This window comes from Cnephaeus nilssonii, assembly GCF_951640355.1.
Source record: "Cnephaeus nilssonii genome assembly, chromosome: 17".
NCBI lineage: Eukaryota > Metazoa > Chordata > Mammalia > Chiroptera > Vespertilionidae > Cnephaeus > Cnephaeus nilssonii.
Genome location: NC_137088.1, coordinates 56165066 through 56191419, shown reverse-complemented (window position 1 = coordinate 56191419; position 26354 = coordinate 56165066). Strand labels below are relative to the sequence as shown.

At 46.0% G+C, this 26354-nt stretch overlaps 1 protein-coding gene across 11 annotated transcripts in view; it reads right to left on the bottom strand.

Annotated features, from left to right (window-relative positions):
• Window positions 1-220: 220 nt before the first annotated feature.
• MITF (melanocyte inducing transcription factor) overlaps window positions 221-26354 on the bottom strand; it is a gene marked incomplete at its 5' end in the record, with an annotated part of 254096 nt that continues 227962 nt past the window's right edge. For 8 of the 11 annotated variants that reach the window (XM_079794736.1, XM_079794739.1, XM_079794746.1 and 5 more), the window contains 5 exons: window positions 221-4210; window positions 8600-8747; window positions 11810-11885; window positions 17996-18070; window positions 20253-20370. In XM_079794736.1, the coding sequence (XP_079650862.1) occupies window positions 3809-4210; window positions 8600-8747; window positions 11810-11885; window positions 17996-18070; window positions 20253-20370 (819 nt within the window). In that variant the 3' untranslated portion in view covers window positions 221-3808. The remainder of the gene's footprint in view (window positions 4211-8599; window positions 8748-11809; window positions 11886-17995; window positions 18071-20252; window positions 20371-26354) is intronic. The other 3 variants (XM_079794740.1, XM_079794741.1, XM_079794744.1) reach the window with 1 other exon arrangement.

Below are 26354 nucleotides of genomic sequence, written 5' to 3'. Positions count from 1 at the left end.
AACTCTCCTGTGCAGTCAGATCTTTTACTTTTACACATTTTCAGGACATCACATAATCACATTTCTATGAGAAATATAAATAATTCAAATGACTCTGAAAAGAAAGAGCTCAATTATTGTATATTACAATTTAAGAAAAAAAAAAAGCTGACAATCAGATCAGAAGCATTAAACGAAGTTTCTTGCTCATTTTCTCCAGAGGTTCAACCAGAACGTTTTTTAAGAGGGCATAAGTTTAAGGTCTAGCTAGGGAATAAAGACATGTTCTGTCTGACACTTCCCACGTCAGACCCAGGAGTTATCAAATTATCTTAAGTGCTGTATTTAAAAAAAGAAGGCGGGAGCTGGCAACCTGAGTCTACTAAGCTCTCATTATTATAAATTTATATTTTAAAACCCAGTATCTTTTTTTTGTAAATATGCAAGGGACCCTCCAATAATTTCTCTCTTGGAGAACCACCTCTCACTAACACATTTAAAATAATACCCCTATATCTAAAATGAATTCTTAGCATTCAGGAGTTCAAATCTCCTCAGAGTCAGAGGGAAAAAGCTGCATAATTATAGTTCATCTGAGTGCAAGTTATAAAGTAATCAGTGTTTGAAACAAAAAAGCAATACCTTAGAATGACATTTAAAACAAAAAAACGTACTTACTGGCACTTAAGGTTTTTTTTTCATGCAATTTGTTATTCATTCAATTGGAAGAAAACGTGCACTACCATTTTTTGATAAGGCAAACAATGTTTTCAAAATTGGCATTAACTAAACACAACTTGCCAGCACTGTGTGAAAAACCAAATGCTTTAATGAAGCTATCGAGAACAACAGTTCAAATATCACGGATACATTAACATTGACCCACAATATACAGTGCTGTGGGCCACACAGAAAGCACTGCTGACCCCAGCAGGTGACATCACAGTACCGAGTGTCCGGAAGAGAGTCATTTGTCTTTTTTTTTTTTTTTTCAAGAAATAGGAGTTTTTGTAATACACTGTTATCAACATCAACTTTTCCCCAGTGCATTTTAAAAAATATTAGTAAGTGCATTCCTTTGTGCTTTATTTTGTATCTTTTATCTTCCTATGAATTTTATTTATTCTTATTGCTTTATTTTTTTTAAAAACAACCAGAAATAACTTTGTCATCCTAGTATGACCAAGTTGGTTGCATGTTTTTTGGCAAAGTCAGGTTTGGTATTTCCATCACCGTACCCAGAGGCCGGTGGACAAGTTTGGCATTTCAGTCACCCCAGATGGAGGCCCAGCCCCAGGTCACAGCTCTGCACCCAGGGACGGGGAGTGGTGTGGATCATTTTCTCATCACAAACGGCAAGCCCAAACCACCCCCTCCTGGCTTAACTAGTCCCTAAAACAAACCTACACACTATTTGGCAAAAAAGAAATAAATAAAACCACTCCCGCAGTTGCAGCCTTCTGGCTCACTCGCCTGCCACGCCCAGAAACTATCTCTTAAGAAGGCTGGGGCAGCAGGGAGGGTGAGCCCAGGCGTGCGAGACCCAGGGTAGTGGTAGGAGATGCCATGCTTTCTCACAAAGCTTCCTCTGCATTCGCTGAATCCTGGGCCCTGGGTCAGTCAGCCTTGCTCTATTTTTAAGAACCTCCAAATCAGCTAAAGAAAACTAGCATCAGACCATCACCACCTTCGGCTTTTGCACCCAGGTCCCCTCCCCCATGTCAATCGGAAGAGAAAAATGGACGATGCTGTGATTGTGTCCGTGCACACTGTGGCACAGATAGCTGCTCATGCACACCCGCGTCACTATTCTAGGAGAAGAGCTATCTGTACAGTGAAGGGGCTGAAAGAATGGGAACCAAGTCCCCTGCCCCTTAAGTAATGAAGCTATAAAACTGACAGCATTCTCAAAGTTCCAAGGACTCTCGCTGCCCAGCGTGCCTGGGAGCCAGGCATGGATTATTTTCACGTAAGTCATCCATTCATACGTTCGACAATCACTCCTTCTCCCTGAACCTTCTAACAGCCATCACCAATTCACATTTGACATTTAAACTCAGCCTCGTTTTTTATAAAACCCTCCTGAATGAGGTTTCCTGATGAAAGAAGTTGGCACTCTGTCACTAAAATATATTTAATATTAAAAATATCTGAAGAACTGGAAGCTCTGATACTGTCCACAGAGGCACCATGCCACACGCCGTTCTCCACGAGACCGGCGGGAAACTCTCCCGCAGCCCCGCTCAGCCAGCGCCCGTCCCACGCGGCTCTGCTCTGTGTAAGGCACTTCATTCCGGATGGGTGTGCTTGATGCCACCGGCTGTTCAACTGTACATGCTGCCGAGACATCCTCTCAACAGCCTGGCTCCTGCCCCCACGCCTATGTGACACCTCGCCCGACAGCGCGGGGCTGCTGCTGCTACCTCGCAGGACCGCACGCGCCTGTGCATGGGAGCTGACCGGACAGCAGCAGCCTGTACGGCACTGCCACTCGGCGAAGCCGTGCTACCAAGTACCAGTCATTTGCCAATACACTCTCTCTCTCCTTAGAAAAGTTCAGCAAGCTTGCTGAAATAAACCTCAATTTAAATGACCACAATGGGCGTATTAACACTATGGTTACCAGTCTCCAAGAATATTGCTACTTTTATATCACTAAAAATAAATATGTAAGTTTATTCTCTCTAAAAGGCCAGTTTTACCTATTAATCTACACCTTAAATGTGTGGAAAAACAGTTCTGAGTGAGACTGTAATATACAAAATATTCGCAAAGCTCTCTTTAAACACAAGACCTTGCGTAAAAGTTTTCTTTCATGTGTGTACAAATAATGCAGAAAACCACCAGTGAGTTGTAAAAATATTGAAAACTTGCCATTTTAAGATGCATATTCTTACAAATTAATACAAACATACTGAAAAGAACGATGATAATAAAGAATCTGTACAACTCAAATGAACAGTAAAACATAATTTAAAAATAAAAACAGTAAAGCCAATTAGAAATGTGCCGTTTGGTTTTCTTATCAAAAGCAAAATTAAAGAAAAAAAGAGTAAAACATTCAGTGCTCCTCAATGTCTTACTTTGAGAGGACATTCATTTTCATTTCAAAATAAAACACATGTTAGGAAACACTGACTCCCACTCCTCGGTGAGGACAACCAGGCAGCAGGGTGAGGCCGAGCTCGGGTTCAGAGCCCTGCCCCGGCCCTGCGATTCAGCGGTGAGGAACACATCAGCTATTTTTCTCACCAGACAATCCTCATGAAAATGGCTGCATTTTTTTTCTTTTGCAGAATATAGCATTTCTTGAAATAGTTTGCAGTATAAAGACTGATGCTAGAGGGTACTGTATCTTTAAGGCAGTACCAATGAACACATTTACAAAATGGAAAAGGTTAGTGTGAATTTTTTCTTTTCTTTTGTTTGTCTGTCTGTCTCTCTTTTTATTTATTAATTTTTTTGGTTGGTTTACATTCCTCTGATTAAACTTTCAATTTAATTTCCAAGGAAGTCACAGGCATAAAAATCTCCAACCTGCTTCCCCTGAATAACAGTGGACAGACATTTCTCTGATGAAGATCCTTTTGCTCAGGAAGCTGGCGTCCAGGGTGAGTTCAGTTCACAGGTTCTGTACGCTTATTGTACAATACTTTGGAGGCATTTATAGTTGCAAAATAGAATATACAGGTCCGCTTCACAAAATTCTAAAAATAAAATATATCCTTGGCTATTGAGAAAGCATGAAAAAAATTCATATTAAAGGAAATTTATCGAGAAAACCCCTCAGGTCAGTTATGGAATCCCCTGCAGGTGGCGAGCGGGGTTGCTAACACGCGTGCTCGGGCTCCTCCATGCTTACGCTGCTCCGCCGGCTGCTGGTTTTGGAAGCTCCCGGGGACACGGACGAAAGAAGTGGATCCGTTACGCCAACAGGAGAAAGAGTGTCGTCCATCAGGATGTCTTCCAGTTTAGAGCCCATTTTCGTGGGGACACCGTAGGCCTGGCTGCTCTCGGTGCCGGCGCCGAGGCTGCTGCTGAAGCTGATGGTGCCGTCGGTGAGGTCGAGGGTGCTGGTGCAGGAGAGGTCCGCGTGGCGTGGCGGGAGGTCCTGGCTGCAGTTCTCCAGAGCAGGCTCCTGCTTGATGATGCGATTCACCAGGTCCGCAGAGCAGAGGCCCGAGGACGGAAGAAGGGAAAGGCCATGCGCTCGAGCCTGCATCTCAAGTTCCTGAAAGAAAAGGGAAAGTCAGACACTGGACCCGAAGGGGCACAGAGGGCTTGGGGCAGAGACACTGTCCACACCCACAGGACGCTGTCGGAGAGGGAGGGGGAGAGGGAGGGGGAGGAGGAGGGGAGAGGGAGAGGAGGGGAGGGGTAAGTACTACTGGAACTAAATGAAATGCTTTTTAGGTGGTAGTGGATTTTATGTATTAAATATAGAGAGTCTCTCACAGACATTAATGTTCACAATGAGGAGAAGTTAAAAAATCAAAATAAGATTTCCAATGTAAGCTGATTAAAGGGAAATATTCAGTAAACATTATTGTTCCGTGGTCCCTAAACTGTGCACTTAAGTATTCGGGGGGCAGCAAAGGACGCACAGGGCCCTGGGGCAATGAAAAACCTCAGGGAAGTGGCGATACTTCCGTGAGGGCCGCCGCCCAGGTAGGGGGTCCACGCAGGGCCAGCTGCGCCTGGGCTCCCCCCACTGCACAGAGCAGGGCCAGGGGGCGGGGGCGGCTCTGACAGACGCCAGCACTGCGTGGGAGTCACCGTGCAGCGGAGACCGGTGGTGGCGGCCACCTCCCACATCCAGGCACACAGGCCCAGCAGCAAGTAATGCGGGTATTTTAAAATAATATAAAAATGCTATTTTTCTTAATTTACATGTTTAAATTTTCAAATGCCTGTTAAGTGGTCAGGACCTAACAGAAACGGGAAGAGTGACTAAGACACCGGGGGCGGCAGCACCAAGAAAGTGGGCAGTAGTGGCAAACGTGGTGAAGGTTCGCACCAGGAACTGGAGGCTGAGAAGCACCATTCAGGCCATTTCACCACGAGAAATGAACAGTTTTTTTAATTCCAGAAAAAAGTTCTCCTCTCACTAATTCCTTCCTCCACTTCCCTCCCATGTCCTGTGCTGAAACCTACCCTGCAGTGCTTCAGCATGGGGCTGTTTGGAGACAGTGTCTTCAGAGAGGTCCTTACGTTACCACGAGGTCACTGGGGGGCCCTGACCCAATCTGCTGCAGCCCTGGTGTCCTTGCGGAAGATGAGGCCAGGACGCAGGCGCAGAGGGGAGGCGCCCTCTCCACGCCCAGCAGTGCTTTCAGGAGAAACCAACCCTGTGGACCACCTTCCCAGGACTGCACTTCGAGGAAATGAAGTCCCTGCTGCCTACACTGCCTGGGGCAGCGTCAGCTGCCTGAGGGACTCCAGCACTCATTTCAAAAGGCCCCTCCCTCTTCCTTCCTGAGTATCCCTGCACCCTCCCAAAACGAACCCTAGAGACCCCGACAGACTCCCCAGAGCGCGTTCTCCCTCCCTGTGCAGCGCCCCTTCCACGTCTGTGATGCAGTAAGAACAGCAGTAAGGCTGAGCGAGTCCCCTTGCCTCGTCGGAGAGGACAGCGGCCCTGCAACACGATGAGGCCTCAGCCTCGGCCCACACGCCTAAGGATCTACCTTGCGGAAGAGTCGTGTTCAGTCTTTATTAAAGGCTGTTTGACTTGCAAGACCTTTGGATGCAATACAAGTAAGAGCCGGAGCCAGCAGCACCTGCCTGCCCCTCCCTCTCACCCCTCCAGAAACACCTGCCTCTCAGCATCCGGTCAGAGCCTGGCTGTGGGATAAAATGGGGATTCCAATGCCATTTGGGCCTCATGCTTTCCTCTGTGCGACGCTGTGCGTGCATCACTTAGAATGGAAATGGAAGGAAGCCTGGCTGAGAGCGCCCACTCTTGTAAATCCACACCAACGTGCTCATAAGAACGGCACTCCCACACAAGTAGTTTGTCTTTCAAACCAAATAATGAAGTTGAACTAAGAGAGGCAAACATCCTACTCGATCTTCTGTTATTTAATTTAAAATACTTGTCAGCTGACTAAAGCCTTACTTAGATTTCTAAATAATGTGATGCCTCTCATCCAAGTGCAGGCTCGGGCCTGCAGAGCTGTCCTGACCGGTCACGCTTCCGGAACACGCCAAGCCTGAGGGCTGCCTCACTATCACATAGGAAACCCCCGGGGATTTTCCAATTCACTATTTTACAATACTTGTATTTCACACAAAAAGACATATTTGGAGCCTTAAAACAAAACCTAGACTCTCTTTCAAAACAATTACTATCCTATATAATAAAAGCCTAATATGCTAAGTGTCTGGTCGGCCAGTTGGCCATTCAACCAATCAAAGCGTAAATGCTAATGATATGCTAAGGCCACTCAACACTCACTATGATGTGCACTGACCACCAGGGGCAGATACTCCGACCGGTAGGTTAGCTTGCTGCTGGCCAATCGGAACTGAGCAAGATGGGCCGGGCACACCCTGGAGCCCTCCCACAGTCCCTCCCAGCTGGTCAACCTCCCACGTTCCTCCCGGCCCTGATCATGCACCAGTGGAGTCCCTTGGCCTGGCCTGCACCCTCTTGCAATTGGGGACCCCTCAGGGGATGTTGGAGAGCCGGTTCGGCCCAATCCTGCAGGCCAGGCCTCTAGTATCTTAATATTTGTATGAGGAACTAGCACATTAGTACAAGCTGCTTTTATAAACTGGTAGCCTAGATTCAATAGATCCAAGACCTGTAGCTCCTCAGTGAAGAACGGGACATGGGACTAACAGCAAAAGCCAAATAAAGGGAGAGCAAGGAGAAATTTACATTTCAGCTGACTGCTTCTTCCCTGCTGAGGTTCTAAAATGTGCCCCAGAGGACAGCTGTCCTCACCTCCCTGCCCCGCGGCTGGGGTCCCGGCACTCGCAAGCGGTGCCACCACAAGTGTCACGGTGGTGTGGGCGTGGAAAAGATGGAGAGCATCGTTATCAGTGAATACTCAGCTACATAATCCCATGTCTGGGATCCCAGCACTATGGCAGACAACTGGTCGCTCAAGTGCTGCACTTTGCACTGCCATTCCATGAACGGTTGCCTTGGAAACCTGAAATGTAGCCACTGCTTATGGCAAAATCTGGTACGAGGTGGGTTCATCTACTCAAGAAGAAGGCAGTGACTCCTACTGGCGGGCCGTGTCCAGTCGGCAGGACATCAAACACTCCCGCAAACTCCTTCCGTCATCTGCAGCCTCGGTTTTTCTTCCTCTTTTTCAAGGCAGTTTCAGAGGAAGCTGTGCTCACACTCGGCACCAGAGGCCGTGCCTGAGAGAAGGCCCGCTGACACCGGGGACCCTGCTCACGCTGCACGGTACACACGCTCCCTGAATGAAATGACGGTGGATCCCATGGCCCCGAAAACTAGTATTTCTCCCGCTGAGAAAATAGAGTGTAAACTAAAGATACACCTGGTATAAGTTCACTCTCTGTCCCATTTCTTACATTTATGTCTTGATGATAAGGTCCTCTGGGCGTCCCCAAGTTGCCTATTAACATGGGCTCTGACCATGGACTAACCGCCTCCCCTCCAATACTAAGGCATCTTTGTACTGAACAACTACAGTCAGTTCTCATCATTCGCAGGAATCAATCCCCGCAATGAACTGGATGTACATGCTCCCCAGATTCCTACATGGAAACTGATGTCTCCGGGTGATGGCATTTGGAGACAGAGCTTTGGGAGGTGCTTAGATAATGAGAGAGGAGCCCTCCTGGGTGGGACCTGAGTCTTTATAAAAATACCCCCGAGAACGCCCTCGCCCCTTCCCCCACGTAGGACTTGGGCAAGGAGGCGCTGTCTCTGAACGAAGGAGCGAGCCCTCCTCACCCTCGGAACCAGCTGGCGCCTCAGGAACTGCGAGACAGTGTCTGCGGGGTAAGCCATTGGCTGTGGCCACTCTGTCAGCCGCACGAACAGACAGTCGGATGCAGCCGCAGAGGAAAGCTCCTCGCTCCTGGGGCACAGCGAGCGCCTGCGGGCCTCTGGCCACACTCCATCGGAGCCAGGCTTCCTTATCTCACATATAATGTTGACTCATTAGCACTGAACTCAGCCAACAGCACTGCAACTTATGCCCGAAGTCAGCTTAGCTCCATCAGACACAGCGCAGCCTTCACTGCTTGGGAAACTAGTCAACACTTGGGCATACTGCTTACAGGCCACTGTAATCAGCAAAATCACCTACAAAACCCTCAACAACATAAAAAACCTGGCACTAACCAGACTGCAAAGAGGACACTGGGTCACAGGAGGCGCTGAGAGCAGAAGGCGCAGCCTCGCCTGCTCCCCCTGCGGAAGGTGTCCCGGGCAACTCAAGTCGGCGGCTCTGCCCATTCCGAGAATGACCAAAAGATGCCACGAATGTTGCTCTGGGTTACAAATAAATTGTTACAAGTGGCAGATTCAAATGGGGAATCCACAAATAATGAGGATCACGGGAGTCACCTCCCCGGGGGCTCCCTGCACCCTTTCTTCTCCCCGATGAATCGGGAGTGCAGGCGGCCGCACCTGAATGCGGAGCAGCAGGTGCCGGTTGGCGTGCTCCAGCTTCTTCTGCCTCGTCTCCAGCTCTTTCGCCCGCTGCTGCTCCCGCTGCAGCTTCCGGATGTAGTCCACAGACGCTTTTAAGATGGTGCCCTTGTTCCAGCGCATGTCCCTGATGAAATGCAAGGAGACAGACTCTGTATGACTTGAGGCTCAACAAAATGCAACAGTCAGAGCAGTTTCTAAAAATGCGCTACCATGTGCAGGTTGGTACAGCTACCAGTCGCTGCCATCCCCTCTCCCCCATGTACCCCGAGGAGCACCCTGGCAGGGAGGGCGTGCACAGGCTAGCCTGGGTCAGAGCTACGAGGTGTAGTCAGGACCTAAAAACTTAGGTCTGTTGGTTGCAAAGTCAATATTCTTAACATCTTATTAAATAGTTACAGCTTTCTAGGACTATCATATTAACTCAGAGAACAAGCTGTGGCAAAAACATCCCATGACGTCTCACTGCCGGATTGTGCGAGGCACACAAGTGGCACCCTTAAATTGTGCCGAGGTTTCCATGGACAGGTTATCTACTTCCATCTTTATTTCCTCTCTGTAAACCGTGATAGTACCCTCGCAGGAGCAGCCTCCTGGGATGTTATTGGAATCAAAGGGGGCACTTTATATAGAAATGCTGTGAGAAGCTGAGGGTGCAGTTCTGTGTGAGGGGCTCCATGTACTCACTCGATGGCTATCTTTAAATAGCTTTCACTAGGTACCAGGTGCTTTTTCAAGAATCTTACAGCTCATTTAATCATCACAACGCCACCTGACAGACTGGGAAACTCAGGCACAGAAAGGTTAAAGAATTTGCCCCAGGCCACATGGCTGGTAAGTGGTAGACCAGGAAGCCAAGATTGCCTGGCTTCGGACGCAGGCTCTACACCACTGTGCCATTCTTCCTCGTATGTAATTGAGTCCTCAAAACCACTAGACTAGGCAGGGATACTCTGATCGCCCCTTTTTAACAGCCGAGGAGAACGAAGCCCGAGAGCACCAGGTCTTCCCCACACAGACGTCTAGGAAGGCACCGTCTGGGAATTCAAACCCAGCACCTGCGGTCCAGGCCCCTCAGTCTGTGATCACCACAGCTCTAATGTACTCATATGTGGAACAAACAGAACACCACTTAGAGCACTCAAGATCAATGACTAAGAATGAAATTATAATTACGTAAGTAATATTTCTATAGCACTTTAATCTGAGCCCTTTTATAGACAATATTCATGATAATAATGACAATGATAGAGATGAAAACAAAAACAACTTTCATGCATGAAAAACCTCCAAAGCTTTACTCTACAGCTGCTCAAAGCGGATCAGAAGTATCAGGTGGCCGTGTGAATGGAGGGCGGTTAACACAAGTCACCTAATCACTGATCCTCACATGGTCAGATAAAGAACAAAACAGTTCTCCCATGAGAGGCAGCGTTCAGGCCCCTGGGAGTTACTGGGGGCTGATCCCCAGGGTCTGAACACCAAGGATGGCAGCACAGGAGGTGTCCTGGGATTGAGCCAACTGGCTAATGTCAGGGCTAATATCCAAGGAACAGAAACTTCAGCGGCCAGCGAGAAAGGCAACTGCACTGAAACATACGCCTTGCTGAGGCCTGCAGGGTGCGGACAAGTTACTGAGACACGCACACAGCCACTTCATGTTTAAGAAGCGACCATTTCAACCAGTCATCTTGGGTTTACTTCCTTGTGAGAGCCAACCAATTAATTATGCTTCGGGGCTTAAGAGTTTTTAAACTTCTTTGTCATAACGAGAAAGACCCATTTTCACACAGAAGTGTACACAAATCTCTACCATGTAAATGAACAAGAGCAGGTCTGCTGAGGGCAGGCGAGGGCCTGGGGCTGAGAACCTGGTCAGCTGGACTGTCTCTTCAGTCGCCCCAGTGTCTGCTCCTGGACCTGACATGGAAACCCCATAACAGATGACAGTCCATTTTATCTTAAAACAATGCCTACCAATTCAGACCATTAACAGTTTAGATTGTAAACATAAGTAACGGGCAAAGGAGAAAGGAGATAGGCAGGGGGAGGCGTTCACTCCCGCCCAGAACTTCATCCTTTGGTAAGGAGATTCCCAGGCTAGCCTAAAAAGTACATGCTAAGAAGTGAGAGCTGATGAAGAACAGGAAAGGGGGGATTCAGGCTTAGCTATCATGCCAGAAAGAGGATAGGAAATGAAGGTCACAGCCCCTTCGTGGGATAAATGTGTGCTGCAGAGCTGCGAACGCAAATGTTCTGAGTTTCAAAATGGTTTCCTGATAAACCTGGAAAGTAAAATGTGGATGATGGAAATTGTGCTTGAACATTCATTCATCAGAGCCACCTTACAATGGTTTTATTTTATTTCGTCACAAATACCCTGACAATAATGTGAATAGCAAACTTAATAAGCCGTGCATGAATAATGGCTGATTTCATCTTTCCATTTTATTAGATAGCTAAAAGGTCATATTCACAGGCTAATTTCATTGAATGCCTGTGGGAGCCATTAAAATGTGTACATCCTCGAGCCCCTTACTTCAAATGGGCCGATGTCTAATGGATAAAAACTATATGTGTTGTCCCGTTTGCTGCTGTTGCCAGCAGGAAAGAGATCTTTACCACTGTGATCTCCCAAGCAGTGGGCGGGAATAAAGACAGAACTGAAATCCCAGGAGCTGACCTATATACTTAGAAGAGGATTAAAAAGTACTCTTTTTTTTTTTTAGAAAGGAAAAACATACAAAGAACACAAATGTTTAAAAAACACACACAATTGAACAAAATTGTTAAACGTGAAGTCTGCAGTATCAGCTCTCAGTGCCTACAGATGCTGTTCGAGATGAAGAGCAGCCAGCAAACCCTGCTTCAGCAGGTACTGAAATCGCTGTCCTGCAGAAACGGGTAAATACTTTTGTTTAGCAGCTCAGCGTTTGTTTGCCAAGGATTCTCCTCACACCCAGAGCTATCTCATGTCCAATCACCCTGTTGTCCAGTTCGGTGCACTTCCCTCAGCATCTTAGTTGATGAGACCATCAAAAGCAAAGTGTACAGAGTATTTAGGATGAAACCCAAGGAAAGGGGGACTTCTTTACACTAGTTTTCATAACGGTGCAGTTTTTGCAACATATGAAAAAACATTAAGGTACAAAAAATATACGATGCAGATTAACATGCAATTGTACTCACGGATCATTGGACTTGGGAATCAAAGTACCTAGTTCTTTAATGCGGTCATTTATGTTAAATCTTCTTCTTCGTTCAACTTCAAGAAAAGAGCACAGGAAGGACTATTAGCAACAGCGTCACAGTGGCATGAACATATCTCATTAACGGCATGTGTGTATCAACCTTACGGCTCAGGACCACGGAAACCTGACCCTGTATTTCCGTCTTTCCGTGGTTTTGGTACTGAGGTTAAAATAGCTTTTCAAATGAGCTACCTTTTATCATTAAGTAAGCCCTGAGATATACAGTTTCTCATTGATCCCATCACAACCCTGAATTGGATTCCTATGCACCATTACAAACAGGAAAACTGCCCTGGAGACTAGGGAGGTGAGGACACAGCAGGAAGTGGGGAGGGCCAGGACCCCACCCTGGCTGCAGACCAGGCCAGACTTTCTGCAAAGGGCCCTGGGGATTTTCGGCTCTGCTGGCTGAGCGGCAAGAACGGAGGCCATTATGTAGGCACTTACATAACAGGAGATAAAACAGGCTTCCACAACTTATTTATTGAGCAAAGTCAATGATCACATTAACCAGGTAAAACGTGTTTGCAGTGCAAGTCTACTAATAAAGAGCCCTGGATGCCAAAGCTTGGATTTTATGTAACTTTTACATATCCCAAAATATCATTCTTGTTTTGATTTTTTAAAACTATTTAAAAATGTAAAACACTTTCTTTGCCCACAGGCCACACAAAAACTCCTGCTCTGGCCCAGTGCTTCCCAATAGGAACATAATGCAAGTCATAGATGAAATTTTAAATTTCTAGCAGCCACATTAAAAAAGTACAAAGAGGTGAAATCAACTTTAACATTTTAATAAACCAATATATTCAGATTGTCATTTCAACATGTAATCGGTATAAAAATTTATAAATTCGATATTTACATTCTCTCCTTTGTACTAAGTACTGTACTCGGACAGCACATGACCACTTCAATGAGCCACATCCCACGTGCTCGCCAGGCCACGTGACGTGTGGCTGTGGTCCGGGTAACCCACCAAAAGTTACGTCCAGCACCCTTACCTACATCACCAGCCCAACAGCGTCCCCACTCATAAATCTAGTTGTATGTTCTTCTTAGGGGAGGGTGAAGTAGCAAAGCATATGTGTTAATAAATGTTCTTAACTTATTAATTCCAAATAACTTAAGGTCTAATAAATTGAATTAAAGATGTTAACTTTTTACTTTAAATATATTATAACTTAATACATATTTATTGTTAGATTATTTTGTATAACTGAGTACATATTTATATTTGAATCACTTGAATAAAAATATTGTTCACTACTTCCTAAAATATGTTGCATTTTTAAGCTGAGTGATGATCTCTATCATTAAATCAAACGTATATATTACTGTCTATCACTAAGCTTTTATAAAAATAGAATAGGTGATATGCAATGGGTCCGAAGGAGGAGCTTTTGCACCTCTGATCTGCTTAGCTAACCTCCTCTGACAACGTTCCTTACTTTCCCCAAGCATATAGTAATCATAACAATTGAAACAATACTGAAATACACAGAGTGAAATAAAAGCCTCCTATGACCCAGCTACAACTGCTGTTACGTGTCTTCTATGTCCCTGGCGGTTATTTTTAACCCTGAAGATACACACACACGGGCCCCCGGCCAGAGTTCTGGGGCCTCTTCTAGGTCCACATTCACTTTCTGGGACTGGTGCTGCCTCCCGGTCTGGTGCCACACGCCAGCTGAGACTCCACAGTTACACATCCAGCCCGGCATCTTCCTGGAACTCCAGACTCGCACGTCCGCCTCCTTGCCTCCCTGGGGAGCTCTAGGGGCAGCCGACACTCCGCCCAGGTTCCCCCTCACTTTGTAGAACTCCCTCCTGGAATCAATACTGCACCTCTGTCATCTCGTATCCCACAGCTGCTCCAGCATCAAATCTATTGGCTCTAGCCTCACAGTATTTCTAGAACAGTCCATGCAGCTTCCACAGCTACTGTCGGAAACCACCATCTCCCGCCTGGATTCCTGCAACCCGACTACCTGGTCTCTGTGCTCCACCTGGGCCCACCATCCCCACCCCCGTTGGTCTATCCAGAATATCCCAGCCGGAGGGGTCCCGTGAAAAGTAAGGCAGAGCACGCTGTCCTTTGCTGAAAACCCTCCATCACTCCCCATCTCACCTAGACAAAAGCCGCGTCCTCAAGGCATCCCACAAGCACTGGCGGCCTCCATCCCTCCCGCCTCGTTTTCTACCCTCTCCCACTCCAACCGTATCTTCTATCGTTACTCATCTGGGTCCCCCTTCAGCCCTTAAACTTCTTGCTATTTCTCAACCACTTTGGGACTCCATTCCCCACTTAGAGCTTCATACTGGTGTCACCCCTGCCTGGAGCACTGGTCCCCAAGTATCTGAGTGGCTCTGCCCTCACCTCCCTCAGGGAGTGACCCACATTGTCCTGTGAGCCTTCCCTGGCTACCCTATTTAAAACCCAACATCCTGACACTCTACTAGTAAGAGGTTGCACTTTGTCTCCTCATAAAACTTCCTGCCATCCAACATCCACATCATTCATTCATAGGTTCATTTATATGACTTTCTACCATCTAATGTCTGTGTATTTTCTCTATGTATGTACATATTTTCATTGAGGCATTCAAAACACCCATATGAGCTTGGAACATAGTAGGCCCTCAGTAACTATGTATTAAATAAAGAATGATGCAGTTACAGTAGAATAATATTAAAAACTAGAGGCCCGGTGCACGAAATTCGTACACGGGGGGTGGGGAGGTGTCCCTCAGCCTAGCCTGCACCCTCTCCAATCTGGGACACCTCGAGGGACATCCAACTGCCCGTTTAGGCCTGATCTCACCCCAGGATCCCTCTCACAATCCAGGACTGCTGGCTCCCAACTGCTCGCCTGCCTGCTTGCCTGATTGCTCCTAACCGCTTCTGCCTGCCAGCCTGATCACCCCCTAACCACTCCCCTGCCAGCCTGATCGATGCCTAACTGCTCCCCTGCTAGCTAGATGCCCCTAACTGCCCTCCCCTGCAGGCCATCTTGTGGTGGCCATCTTGTGGCGGCCATCTTGTGGTGGCCATCTTGTGTCCACATGGGGGTGGCCATCTTTGACCACATGGGGGCAGCCATCTTGTGTGTTGGAGTGATGGTCAATTTGCATATTACCTCTTTATTATATAGGATGATTCTGCATCTATCGTTTCTCACTTAACAGCATATTGTTGACATCTATCACTGTCAATATTTAGATGTACTACATTTTATTTTTAATTCAATGCCTTCACTCCCAAACTTTTAAAAATTATTCAATTGGTATAAGCTAATATAAACTTGCAAAACATACAAAAGTGTATAAAGAAAGAAGTAAAACCCACCTTTTTACACCAACAAACAACTATATTCCTTGTCAAGGATGAGGGTGACTCCCAGAACCTCTCACCATGCACCCATAAACACACACAGGTGCACATAGTAGGTGCTTTGTATCTAATGAGACACTGCACGCATTGTTCTGCTTTGTACTCAGCAATGTATGGTAGACACCGTCTGAGTCAGGTGGGCCAGACCACCCCATTCTTCTAAGGAACACTGAGAATCCCTGCACGGAGGCACTATACTTAAAAATTCTCTGATGACTATTTACACTGTTTCCAAGTTCTCCCTCTTTTTCAATGTATAAGAAGTGTTTTTGCCAGGACTTGCATGTATATTTTATTCCCATCATCATAATACTTAATGTTGAACACACCACCTTGATGTATTGGTTTTCTCGTCTATTCTGCCGGCCGCGAACTTGAATCTAAGCGCATAGGATGGGAAGCCTTGTTTGTAGAAAGTGCCTCCCATGTAGCAGGGGCTCAATAAACAGAATGGAGAAATGGGTGTGTTCTTTTGCACATGTTGGCAAGTATTCTCACAAGATAAAATGCATAGAAGAGGAAGAAGAGCTACGCCAAAAGTCAATGTAACCTTCAGTGTTAATTTCTAATGGTTAGATGCGATTTTAGGATTGTTTTGTAGCCCTCAGAATTTGAGCTAACCATGCTTGCACTTTGACAACTATGAACTTGAGAGATTAGGTGAATATTGTTTTCGACAAGTTTTGGATAATGCCTAATTATCTTATAAGGCATTTGAAAAGGAGAAATATCTAAGAGTAAAATTACTTGGAAGCTAGAGGAGACCTAATATTAACTCACATCTTTTGGTAAGAGACGAAGGAAGCTTCTCATCACTGGATGGGACTGGCTAGGGCCATACCCACTTAGAAAGACCACCCCTGGGGACCCAGCAATTCCATCTCTCAGCTCCTAACCTGGAGCAACAAGCTCCCCTGCACATGAACCTGAGGATCTGTATGACTGTGATTACATGTAGCTCTAGAAATCGTCTCTCTCTCTCTACCCCTCAGAGACCTTTCCCCCGGGAATCAGCAACCCCGAGGTAGCAGAAGACAGGAGCTGGGACTGAGGAATAGAGCTCTACAGGAGAGAGAACATCCTGACTGGGCTGTGTCAGCTCCTGAGCCCTGAGGTGGAATGGCCCCCTGGCTACTTTCCCATGAAACCAGACAGAGCTGCGCTCAGGAACTGATTCCCCGGCCCTCCCCTGCCCCGGCAGCTCCCAGTACAACTTGGAACCCCTAACCCACAGTGCCCTGTGCTTTATCCTATAGAATCTGTAATGCACACACCACGCCACCGGGAGTCCGGGCTCTGAGCATTAGCTGCCCACTCTCCTGCTGGCATCATTCATGATAAAACAGCCAGCCTTCCTCCCCAGTTCTCAGGACTTGGGGTGTGGCTCTGCCAGCACCGGGGGTGGGGGTGGCTGGTGGGGGGAGCACAGGTTCTTTCTGTTTGGTAACAAACAGAGAGGCACATGCACAGATGTCCACCGTGGCATTGTTTACAACAGGGACACACTGGAGACAGCCCTCACAGCAGGTGGCCACGCTATGGAATACTTAGCAACAGTCTTTAACCTTTTGCACTCGGATGTCGAGTGTGACTCGACACGGTTAGCATCAGTAGCAGCTCGTATGTCGAATTGTATTGAATGTATCAATAATTTGAAATATAAAAAAATCCAAATAAATAAGTTTGTATGAAAAGAAACTCCAGTTTTTTATTCTACTGCCATGCTTTGTAAAATCTGGGGTATTTAAAAAACTAAATCCCGAGTAGAATAAAGGAATCGAGAAAAAAGCAAGCGAGTGCAAAGGGTAAAAGGCAATGGGTCCGTTATTAACTGCAGAAGTCTTCAGGACACGCTGCAGAGGAACACAGCAGGCAGCGGAGTGTGGACAACGCTGCAGCGTCTGTGTTTCCTCATCACAGAGCAGTGCTCTCTACTCTGGGTGTTGCTTAAAGACAAGGAGAGAGGCCGAGAAGACCGACAGCAAATTGAGAAAAAGAAAGATTATCCCACCGATCAGAGGAGAACTCTGGCCTTATTCTATCATTTCCGTCAGGACAGAGCATTTTATGTAACTTATATTCTTAAACATCAGTGTAGGAAAGAGAGCAAGGAGGCCATGGGATGAGACACTGACTCACAAGCAAACGGTTTCCTGCCTCCAAGCCCAATCCTTTTTGTTTTGTTTTTCTGTGTAGCCTCTTTTACTTGTTTATGAAACAAAAATCTTAAGTTTTTATAGGAACAGCTTAAACATTTGATCGAGAGTAAATTAAACACATACAAATAATTTTCAATGTTAAAATATTTTTACGTCACAGGTAAAGTAAAAAATTTGGAAGGCTACCTCACCCAATGACAGACTACCCCCCAGATGATTCTTTTTTTTCCTTCCAAATCTCACTGGAGAAGGTGCTCCCATCACCCTGTATTGTTAATAAGTTCCAGTGTGAGCAGCACTTATAATTGGGTAGTTGGGGATCAAGTGTCTTTCACTCACACACATACAAAACCAATCCTATAAACAAGGAAAACAGTCTTTAGGGTACTGGAACATTTCAATTTGATCTGAGATAAAACATGGGGAAAATACAGACCTTGGTTTCTCTGAAAAAATAATTTTCTGCCATAAAATATACCTTTAATATCATAGAAGTCAATTTCCCGGGGAAACACTTGATAAAAAGTGAACATCAATTCCAACATCCACTATGACAAACAAAACCAACTTACTCAGGTTGTGATTGTCCTTTTTCTGTCTCTCTTTAGCCAAGGCTCTCGCTTCCGACTCTGTGGGGAAAATACACGCTGTGCACGTGAATGAAGCAATTAGAAACTGGAACTGGTCACGGCACACAACAATGTGAATACAGAACAGCCCCATTTCCACGAGGCCAGCTCACCTGACCTCACTCCAAACAATACGAAAAAGCAGGCATTTTTCAATCGAAATATGTATCAAATAAATGCAAACCCGTGGCTTCTACAAAATAGAGAGACCAGTCACCTGGTCACAGCGCAGGGTGCACTGGGAACAGACAGGAGCAAAGGAGAAAAGCAGCAAGTGCGAGAACCTAACATTCCTCCCTCAGGAGTCAGACCGGCTTTCCAGGCAACAGAACTTTTAAGTCTTTCTTTGATGCCTTTATAACACACGCCCTGAAAACTTCCAGCTGGAGAAGCACATGGAGTGGTTAGATGTATATTATGATATACATTTACATCCATAATTCACAAGCTGAATTAGTGCAATTGGAGAGGCCAGCCCCAGTATTTCCAGGCAGCTGTTATTTATGCCCCTCCACCTCAGGATTTTAATTTGTTTTGTTTCCTTTTGTTTCTGGGTTCCAGCCGGACCCCACAGTTCTCTGCCTGCCAACCTCAACTCACCAGCTGCGGGCCAGCTCTGGTCAAGGCCCCCAGTGGGCTTCTGTGCATTTGCGCTGTGGCCACGTCCACCCACCCTGGCCCTGGGAGAAGGGCTCCCTCTCAAGGTTGGGCACTCATTAGTATTCACCCTGTTTTAGTAGTTCATTGCCTGTACATGGTTAAAGAAAATTTAAACCTCTGTTCAAATCACTGTGCGGTTTCCTCCTCGTGTTAATAAAGACCATTCCCCGCCACCCCTTAGGTCAGATCGCTGACTCCTAAACCTGTTTGCCTTTGGTGACATCATGCATGCTGCCCCTCTAGCACCCCAACTCCTGCCCATTGGCTCCCTTTCCTGGCATGTTACCCTTGTCCTGTCTAGATAAGTCACTTTTTTAGATGCAAGTGACTTTAGAAGTATACTCTCCATTGTATCTGCTTTTTAAAAATGTAATACATTTATACCCCTTCACCCACTTCTCCCACTCCTCACCCCTGCCTTTGTGGTTTTCCTAGGGTTATGAAGAAACAATCATATACATAATTCAAACTCTACTTCGAACTCAAGTAGTAAGAATTTTAATCATGTTGCTCTAATCATATTTTATTATTATTTAATAAAGATCTTATTTAGCAATATTTTCTAAAACCTCATGGTACTTTTCTGTCCTGTAGGGTACTTACTACTTGGTTGGCCTTTGATGGTATCTAAGGTATTAATTAATTAGTTATCTTTTTTAACCCAAATCAGTGATTTTTAAAAAAATGTTTTTCTCCTGCCACAATTTTCTGAAGTAATTTTTAAAGATACCATTGAATAGGACAGGGATTTTTTGCACCAAATCTATATTCCATATTCTCAGTCTGTTCACCCAAAATCACAGGATGCAAGGACCAAACAGAAACAGGGGGTGGGGTGAGGGCCCTACAAGTCAGCATGGAGGAATGCCAGGCCTACTATCCTCACGTTTAAAGGCCTAATGCCTTCCCTAAAGCGTTAAGCAAAAGGGAGAAATGGGTAATTTCACACTTGCCTCAGAACAAACAATACCCGTCACTCCATTTTGTAATTTATTTTTCACTCTGTGTAATACCTCTCTTGCACTTAATACAGCAAAAATAATAGGAGGCATCTGAAGATGTAAGAAACATATTCTTCCCCATCCCAGCTGCGGACTTCAAGGGTCTGTGGCAGGAAAATTCACACAGGGGCCCTCAATGCCTCCAGGGCTTGGCAAGTGACGTAAACACCAGGCTGGGCAGAGCATTCACAGTGCTGTCGGCTCCACTCCCCCGTCCCCTCATCCCCACTCCCACTCCCCAGAGTGGCAGCCATCACAGATACATGAGGGCCATCACAGATACAGGAGGGCCGCAGAGCGGTGGTGCTGCAGGGCGCAAAGGCAGCCCTGACTCCCAGTATCTCACAGAGTACCGAACACAAGGATTTTCAAGTAAAATCCTCCATTTTAAATTTTGCTCAAAGTTTTACCTGCTGCACAGATTTTAAAAAGTATGTCTATGTGTTGGAAACAGACTGGAGGTCACTATTTTGATTACTTTACTCATGAGAAAATTAACAGAAAACCCCTAGTAAGCAGCACATTTGCTGGGTGTTTACCTGTGAGCTCCCTTTTTATGTTGGGAAGGTTGGCTGGACAGGAGTTGCTGACGGTGAGGCCAGGGGGGGGCAGTCCTTGATTGCCATAAAGGTCAATCAGGTTTCCGGAGACGGGTAACTGGAGAGAGAAATCAATAACGGGAATGAGTTGTTGAACAAGTCCTAAGTTATTCAGACAAAACCCATAACCTATATTAGACTTTATTTAAAAGAAATGGTTTGATGTAAAAGTCATTTTCTAAATTAGAAGACATGAGAAATTTGCCTTTTCCTTCACTCACAGGTGCAGAGTCTCCCTGGCTAGTTCCCCTTTCGAGAGGGAGGGACACAGACTCACACCCACAAGTGGTCCAGGACCGGCTAGCAGAGGACACCCCGCACAGCTAGGGCCAGTGCGGTGCTGCTGACGCTGAAAAATAGGGTTCCATACGGCATGCCTTTCTCACTCAGTCGGGATTTTCACCAAAGCCAATTTTCTTCCTTCCCTTTCTTCCTCTTTCTCTTATTCTCTCTCTCTCTCTCTCTCTCTCTCTCTCTCTCTCTCTCTCAATGAAAAGCATCTTCTTATTGGAAAAGAAACGATTTCCTTATTGCTAATGAAAAGCTTTTTTCTTGAAACTGAAATCTTTCACAAAGCCACAAGAGGGAGCTCACAGACTTTAATAAAAGTAAAAAATTATACTTAAAAAAAAAAAGAAAAGGAAGTATTTAGCTTTAAGATAGCTAAAAGCAGTTTTCTCTAGCTCTGAAATGAATATTTTAAAGTAGTAAAAATATTTTCCCCCAACACTGGCTTCCTTTTGTTGTATATACATTTTCCTCTAACTAGTTCATGGTAGGAGTTTGATGGGCCCATTTTTGTAGACATAAGAGGTCCAAGACATTTTGCTTTTCCCACTCCCTGAAATAAAATTCTAAGGATTAACTAGAGGGATAGTTAAGTGAAACTTCCCATTTTCACCCAATTCAATTCCTGTAACTACTACTACCTGGTAAGTCTTTGCCTCCCTCAGCCCTGCCCTTCCTTGATTACATACCTGAGCTGTAAATTTAGATAGCATTCAAATGGGATTAAAACGTTTAGTGACCAAGAGGTATTGAGTAAAGTTGTACTGCATATTCTACCTTTCATTCTCTCAAATAGCCAGACATGCAGATGTAAACATCGCACAAATAAAGATGGAATCAAATGTGTTTCCCCTCATGGGCAGCCACCAGCCAGCCATTTCTTTCATGGCTTCTAAATAAATACTCTATGAACTAAACTCCAAGCTAAAGAGAGGGGGAGGCCCTGCACACAGTAAGATTCTTCCTGACAGGAACAGGCGCTAGCTCTGCTCCTGTCGGGGGTATGGAGACGCCTACCAGCAGAGAAGGGCTCTCTCTTTTCTGAGGCTGTTGCTCCGTTTTGAAGGACAACACCCCTGCCCCAGCCCTGAGCATAGAAACGATGCAATGGGGTAATGTACAAAGCTCCTGGACCGCATTGCAAGGCCCTCTAACTAAGAAAGCGATAAAAAGGTGACTTTATTAGCTATCATTTCACAAAATTGTTTTATTTTAATTAGGTCACCTTCTTAGGGTCAACCTTGCCTTGTGTGTGCTCAGTTTTATTCTTGTCCAGCTTAACACAGCAGAGGGAAAGGTACTCCAGTCTCAATACTGTAGAGTTGGAGTTGAAATTATAGAGCTGCTATGACATCTTGTCACCGTCTGGATTACAAAGACTCCTCCTCCCAGCTTTCTGAAATTTCAGATTCAGGGAGAAGTATTGGGTACTATTAAACGAAGAAAATAACTTCAAAATTCAATATAACAAGCTAAATAACTATTCCTGTAGCTCTGGAAATAAATCCTCTGTATCATGTTTTCAAATGTAACTTGTAAGCAAAACATGCAATTGTGTTATGATGATGACTGTTAGGGATTTTAAAATCCTGTCACCAATGCATCTGGAGAGACACCTAACTGACAGCTTCTCCAGGACAAGGACGTATTTCCTAACCATTTTCTAAAGGAAGATGGTCTGTGTACATAGATTTAAGTGCAGAATCGCAGAAAGAGAGAGAGACAGAGGGTGAAAGAATCAAAAACTGGGAACAAGACAGAGACAGACACAAGGAGTGTGGGGTAGAAAACAGGACGAGAGAGCCACAGAGGCAGAGGGGACAAGGGATGGAAAAGCAAGTGGACAGGCCGGCGGGTGGGGAGACAGAGCCAGACTGGGGAGACCCAGCGAGGATGGGACTGGAGGCTGGAGCGGCATGAACTGGCAGTGTCTCCCGGAAGTAGAGGACCTCAAATCTTCAGAGATACCTCATGTTAGCCACCGAGTCAGACAGCATTACTTCCAGTTAGAAAAGCAGCGTAGAACCCTCCATCTGCTTCAGCGTCCTTCCCCATCCTACCCTCACGATTAGGAGTTGGCAACACAGAGCCCAGCAGCGCATTTTGCTGGGGAAGCTGAATTCTGTGGGGCTCGTCTGGCCCAGGCTCAGAACTAGGCAGGCTCTGGTGTGTTACAGTAATGATTTTGAAGGGAGAAAAGCCACAGTTCTAGCTGCCTGCATGGTAGGAGGCCATGTCCCGCGTTCTTAGCAGTAGTGGGGGAGGGCAGTTTCAACCTGATGTTAATGAGAAGCTGCAGTGTTCAATTAATTTCCAACTGGACCCGAACAATTCAAAGCCCAGAACAATTCAAAGTATGGATAGTCAAACTCACAGAGTAATAATATGGCGACTCTACACCTGGGGTCAGAGACCAGTTCAAACCTGCCTCGGGCACGACCTGCTTTGATACAGAAAACCGTGCACCATGTTAATTACCAACGACTGGCTGACCATTTATCCACCTGCAGCACACATCTAAACACAGGAATCGGAGTCTGTGGGGCTGAGATGCTCACGCAGTATCTCAAACCAGTGATTTTCCCTCCAAGGGACATGTGTCAATGTCAAAGACATTGTTGGCTGTCACAACTGGGAGGGGGTGCTATTGACACCTATGGGTGGAGGCCAGGGGTGCTGCTAACCATTGTAAAGTGCACAGGACGGCCCACAACCCAGGATGATCCATCTCACATGTTAACAGTGCCAAGGCCAAGAGATCCTGCCCTAAATGGTGGCGTCTGTTCTTTGTATTAATGGCTATAATTCGTTGAAGCTACCAAAAGGAAGGCTGATTAAAATGGTATGGCTTTCTAATTGAAAATTAGTCTCCTAGTCATGCATATTTAAGAAAGTATGCTGTGGTTCCCCTTCTGGATTAGAAAAACTCCCTCATAAACAGTTAACATCAAAATTAGGTCAAAATCACACCTTTGGAGCTAAGGAAGAAGGGAGGGGTGTCTGCTGGGTTTTACCCAGCACCTTAACCTGGTGGACAAGACCTCACTTCCGGCACACCACCGACACAGGGACAGCGGGGAGCACAGCCCCTCGGCAAACAAGAAGCTGGACTCACCTGGGGGTGTGACCCCAAACTTGGTCTGGATCGAGTTGTTCAATTTTCTGATCCACCAAAAATGATTACTTTTTCAAGTAAATGATCACTGTAAAATATTTCCCTCTGGATGGTCCCCTTCTCTGAGTATCAATTGGGCACTGTTAGCACAAGCAAACTGGGACTTCTATTCTTTGTTTCTGATGCCACAAGAGGCCCTTGTGCTCTCAGAAGAGTGGTTTCTAGACTCCAATTCCCTAAGGACAGTTTCCTCTCTGTGCTCCTTCCACTTTTTTTTTTTTTTAAATAACTTGAAACAAAGATTTCAAAGAATCAAATAAAGGGGGAAATGCCTAACATGAAAAACATTGTTTAAACTTCACTGTGGAAAAAATTAAAATGTTATTAAGTTGTAGTAGCTTTGTTATTTAATTTTGATAACCAAAACCCAAATTTATCAAAAATAAAGGCTTAACTAACATTTAGTGAGAGCATATCAGGGCCAGGACTGTTCAAGTGCTTTTTTGTAGATGAATTCTTGATTCTACTGTTCAGATGCTGTTTTTATCCCCATTTTCTGGGCTAGAAAAGTGAGGCAGAGAAGTCAGCTGGCTTGGGAGTGTGTGTTGAGTGCAGAGGTGTGGCTCAGAGTCTGTGTTTTAAGCCTCTACAACACACTGTCTCAGCAAAATGTTTCAATAGTTTTCTTGCGGGAAGGCTCCATTGGGGCCACATGCCTTTTCCAGGGTGCGAATACAGAAGAGAAATGAACTCCAGGACAAAGTCAGTGACTTCTGAGGGTGGCGACAGGTTACTATTCCCCTCCCGGCTGGGAATCACTTCAACTCTGCCCAGGGGGGTCGGGATGGGGGTCCTATCTGGGAACTCTGCTGAGATGGCCTCCCCGCCTCTGACACCCTTTTCCATTCAAGGTCTGCCTGGCGCCCTGTCTGGCGGGTGAGCCAGAGGAATAGCCCCTCGCCTGCATCCCGAGGCCTCGCCCAGTGCGGGCTGGTTATTCGGCATTTAGTGAATGCTAAACCAACCTTCACTTCACTGCAGGATAATCAGACCATGAGGGAATATGATCCAATGTGGACAGACTGAGGACAGACTGACGGGTCCACATGGATTTAGGCTAAAGCAGAGAAGAAACGGGGTCATGACAACTGTCTCCAGAGGCGCTGTCATGGGATGAGTTCTCCGTGAGGTGAGCTGAGGCCCAAGTCTGGGATTCCCAGAGACTCACTGTGAGGACCATCTGGGTGACTAAGTATGAGGCTATTGTAACGTGCAGCTGGACACAGTCGGGTGCTCAATAAATACCACCGGAATAAAATACTATCACAATTATTTTACAGTGTAATAAATTCCACTTAATAATTAAATATGTTGAGTACAACTTGTGTCGATGCTAACTGCTCTACATCCTTTATGGGATGACCATGTGAGGGAGACACAATTATCAGCCCCATTTGACAGAGGGGAAAAGCAGGGCTTCAGGAAGCTAAGTAACTGCAAGGCCACACAGGATTGGAAGCCAGGTCTGACGGAAATCTCCAGCTCCTAGCCACTGTGCATCACTGCTTCCCTGTGAGCTGGTGCACTCCTTCCCTGGAGGCACTAAGAAGCTGGGTCTGCTTTCCTGGCTGGGGACACAGGACATGCAAGAGAAGGTCAGTGCAAGAGAAGGGTGGCTCAGATGCCCTCACCCTTGGAGAAAAACAAAAGCAATTATGATTTTTAAATTTTATCAATTCTACAGTCGTCCTGAATGGGGCCGGATGTCCACCAGACACCACTGGCAAAGGGGCCGCCTCACCACCGGAGTTCTTTTGAGATGACTGGGGCATGGCTGATTGAGGCGGTGGGCATGGGAAACACTAGACACACACCCCTGGCTTGGGGTATGTTTATGAATTCCCGAGGGCAAGCTCACCTGGGCTTTTGCCTGCCGACAGGTGTGGTCTGCCTCCCAGGGGGCACAAAGCTGGAAAGGGAAGGGGTCCACGGAAGCCAACCGAGGGCTCAGAGAGGACGGCGCGTTTGCATGGACACATCTGTCAGGACGGCAGGACATTTCGTTCTTTCAAAACCAGGGAGCGAACTTAATGGGAAGGAGTTGATAAAACTAAAGATCCCAGAAGAGGCTTGAGGTTTCAAGGGGTGTCCTCACTCCTCCAGACATCAGGTAATTAACTTGATGGAAAAGAAAATGCTAACTATAAAAATTTAGCTTACTAACAATGCAGGCGTAACTTATTATAGGTTATCATGCTTCCTGGCCAAGAGAACTTATTATAGGAATTTAGTTTGTAAAAATTATTCTATTGTAGTAAAAAAAAATCATATAAAATATACCATCTTAACCATTTTTAATCGTACAGTTCAGTGGTGTTAAGTATATTCACATTGCTGTGAAACATCTCCAGAGCTTTTTCATCTTGCAAATCTGAAACTGCACCCCTCAACCAATGACTTCCCTTCACCCCTATGCAAATTCGCGTTGACATACTAGTCATTAAGGACTACGATAGCGCACGGCATCGCTCTCGTAGGAAGTGACAGGACGGGCTGGGCACACAACCACTGGGAGCCTGCCTGCCACGCCGCACGCCCACACCTGGGGCAGGCGATGAACCCGGTGACGGCAGCAATGA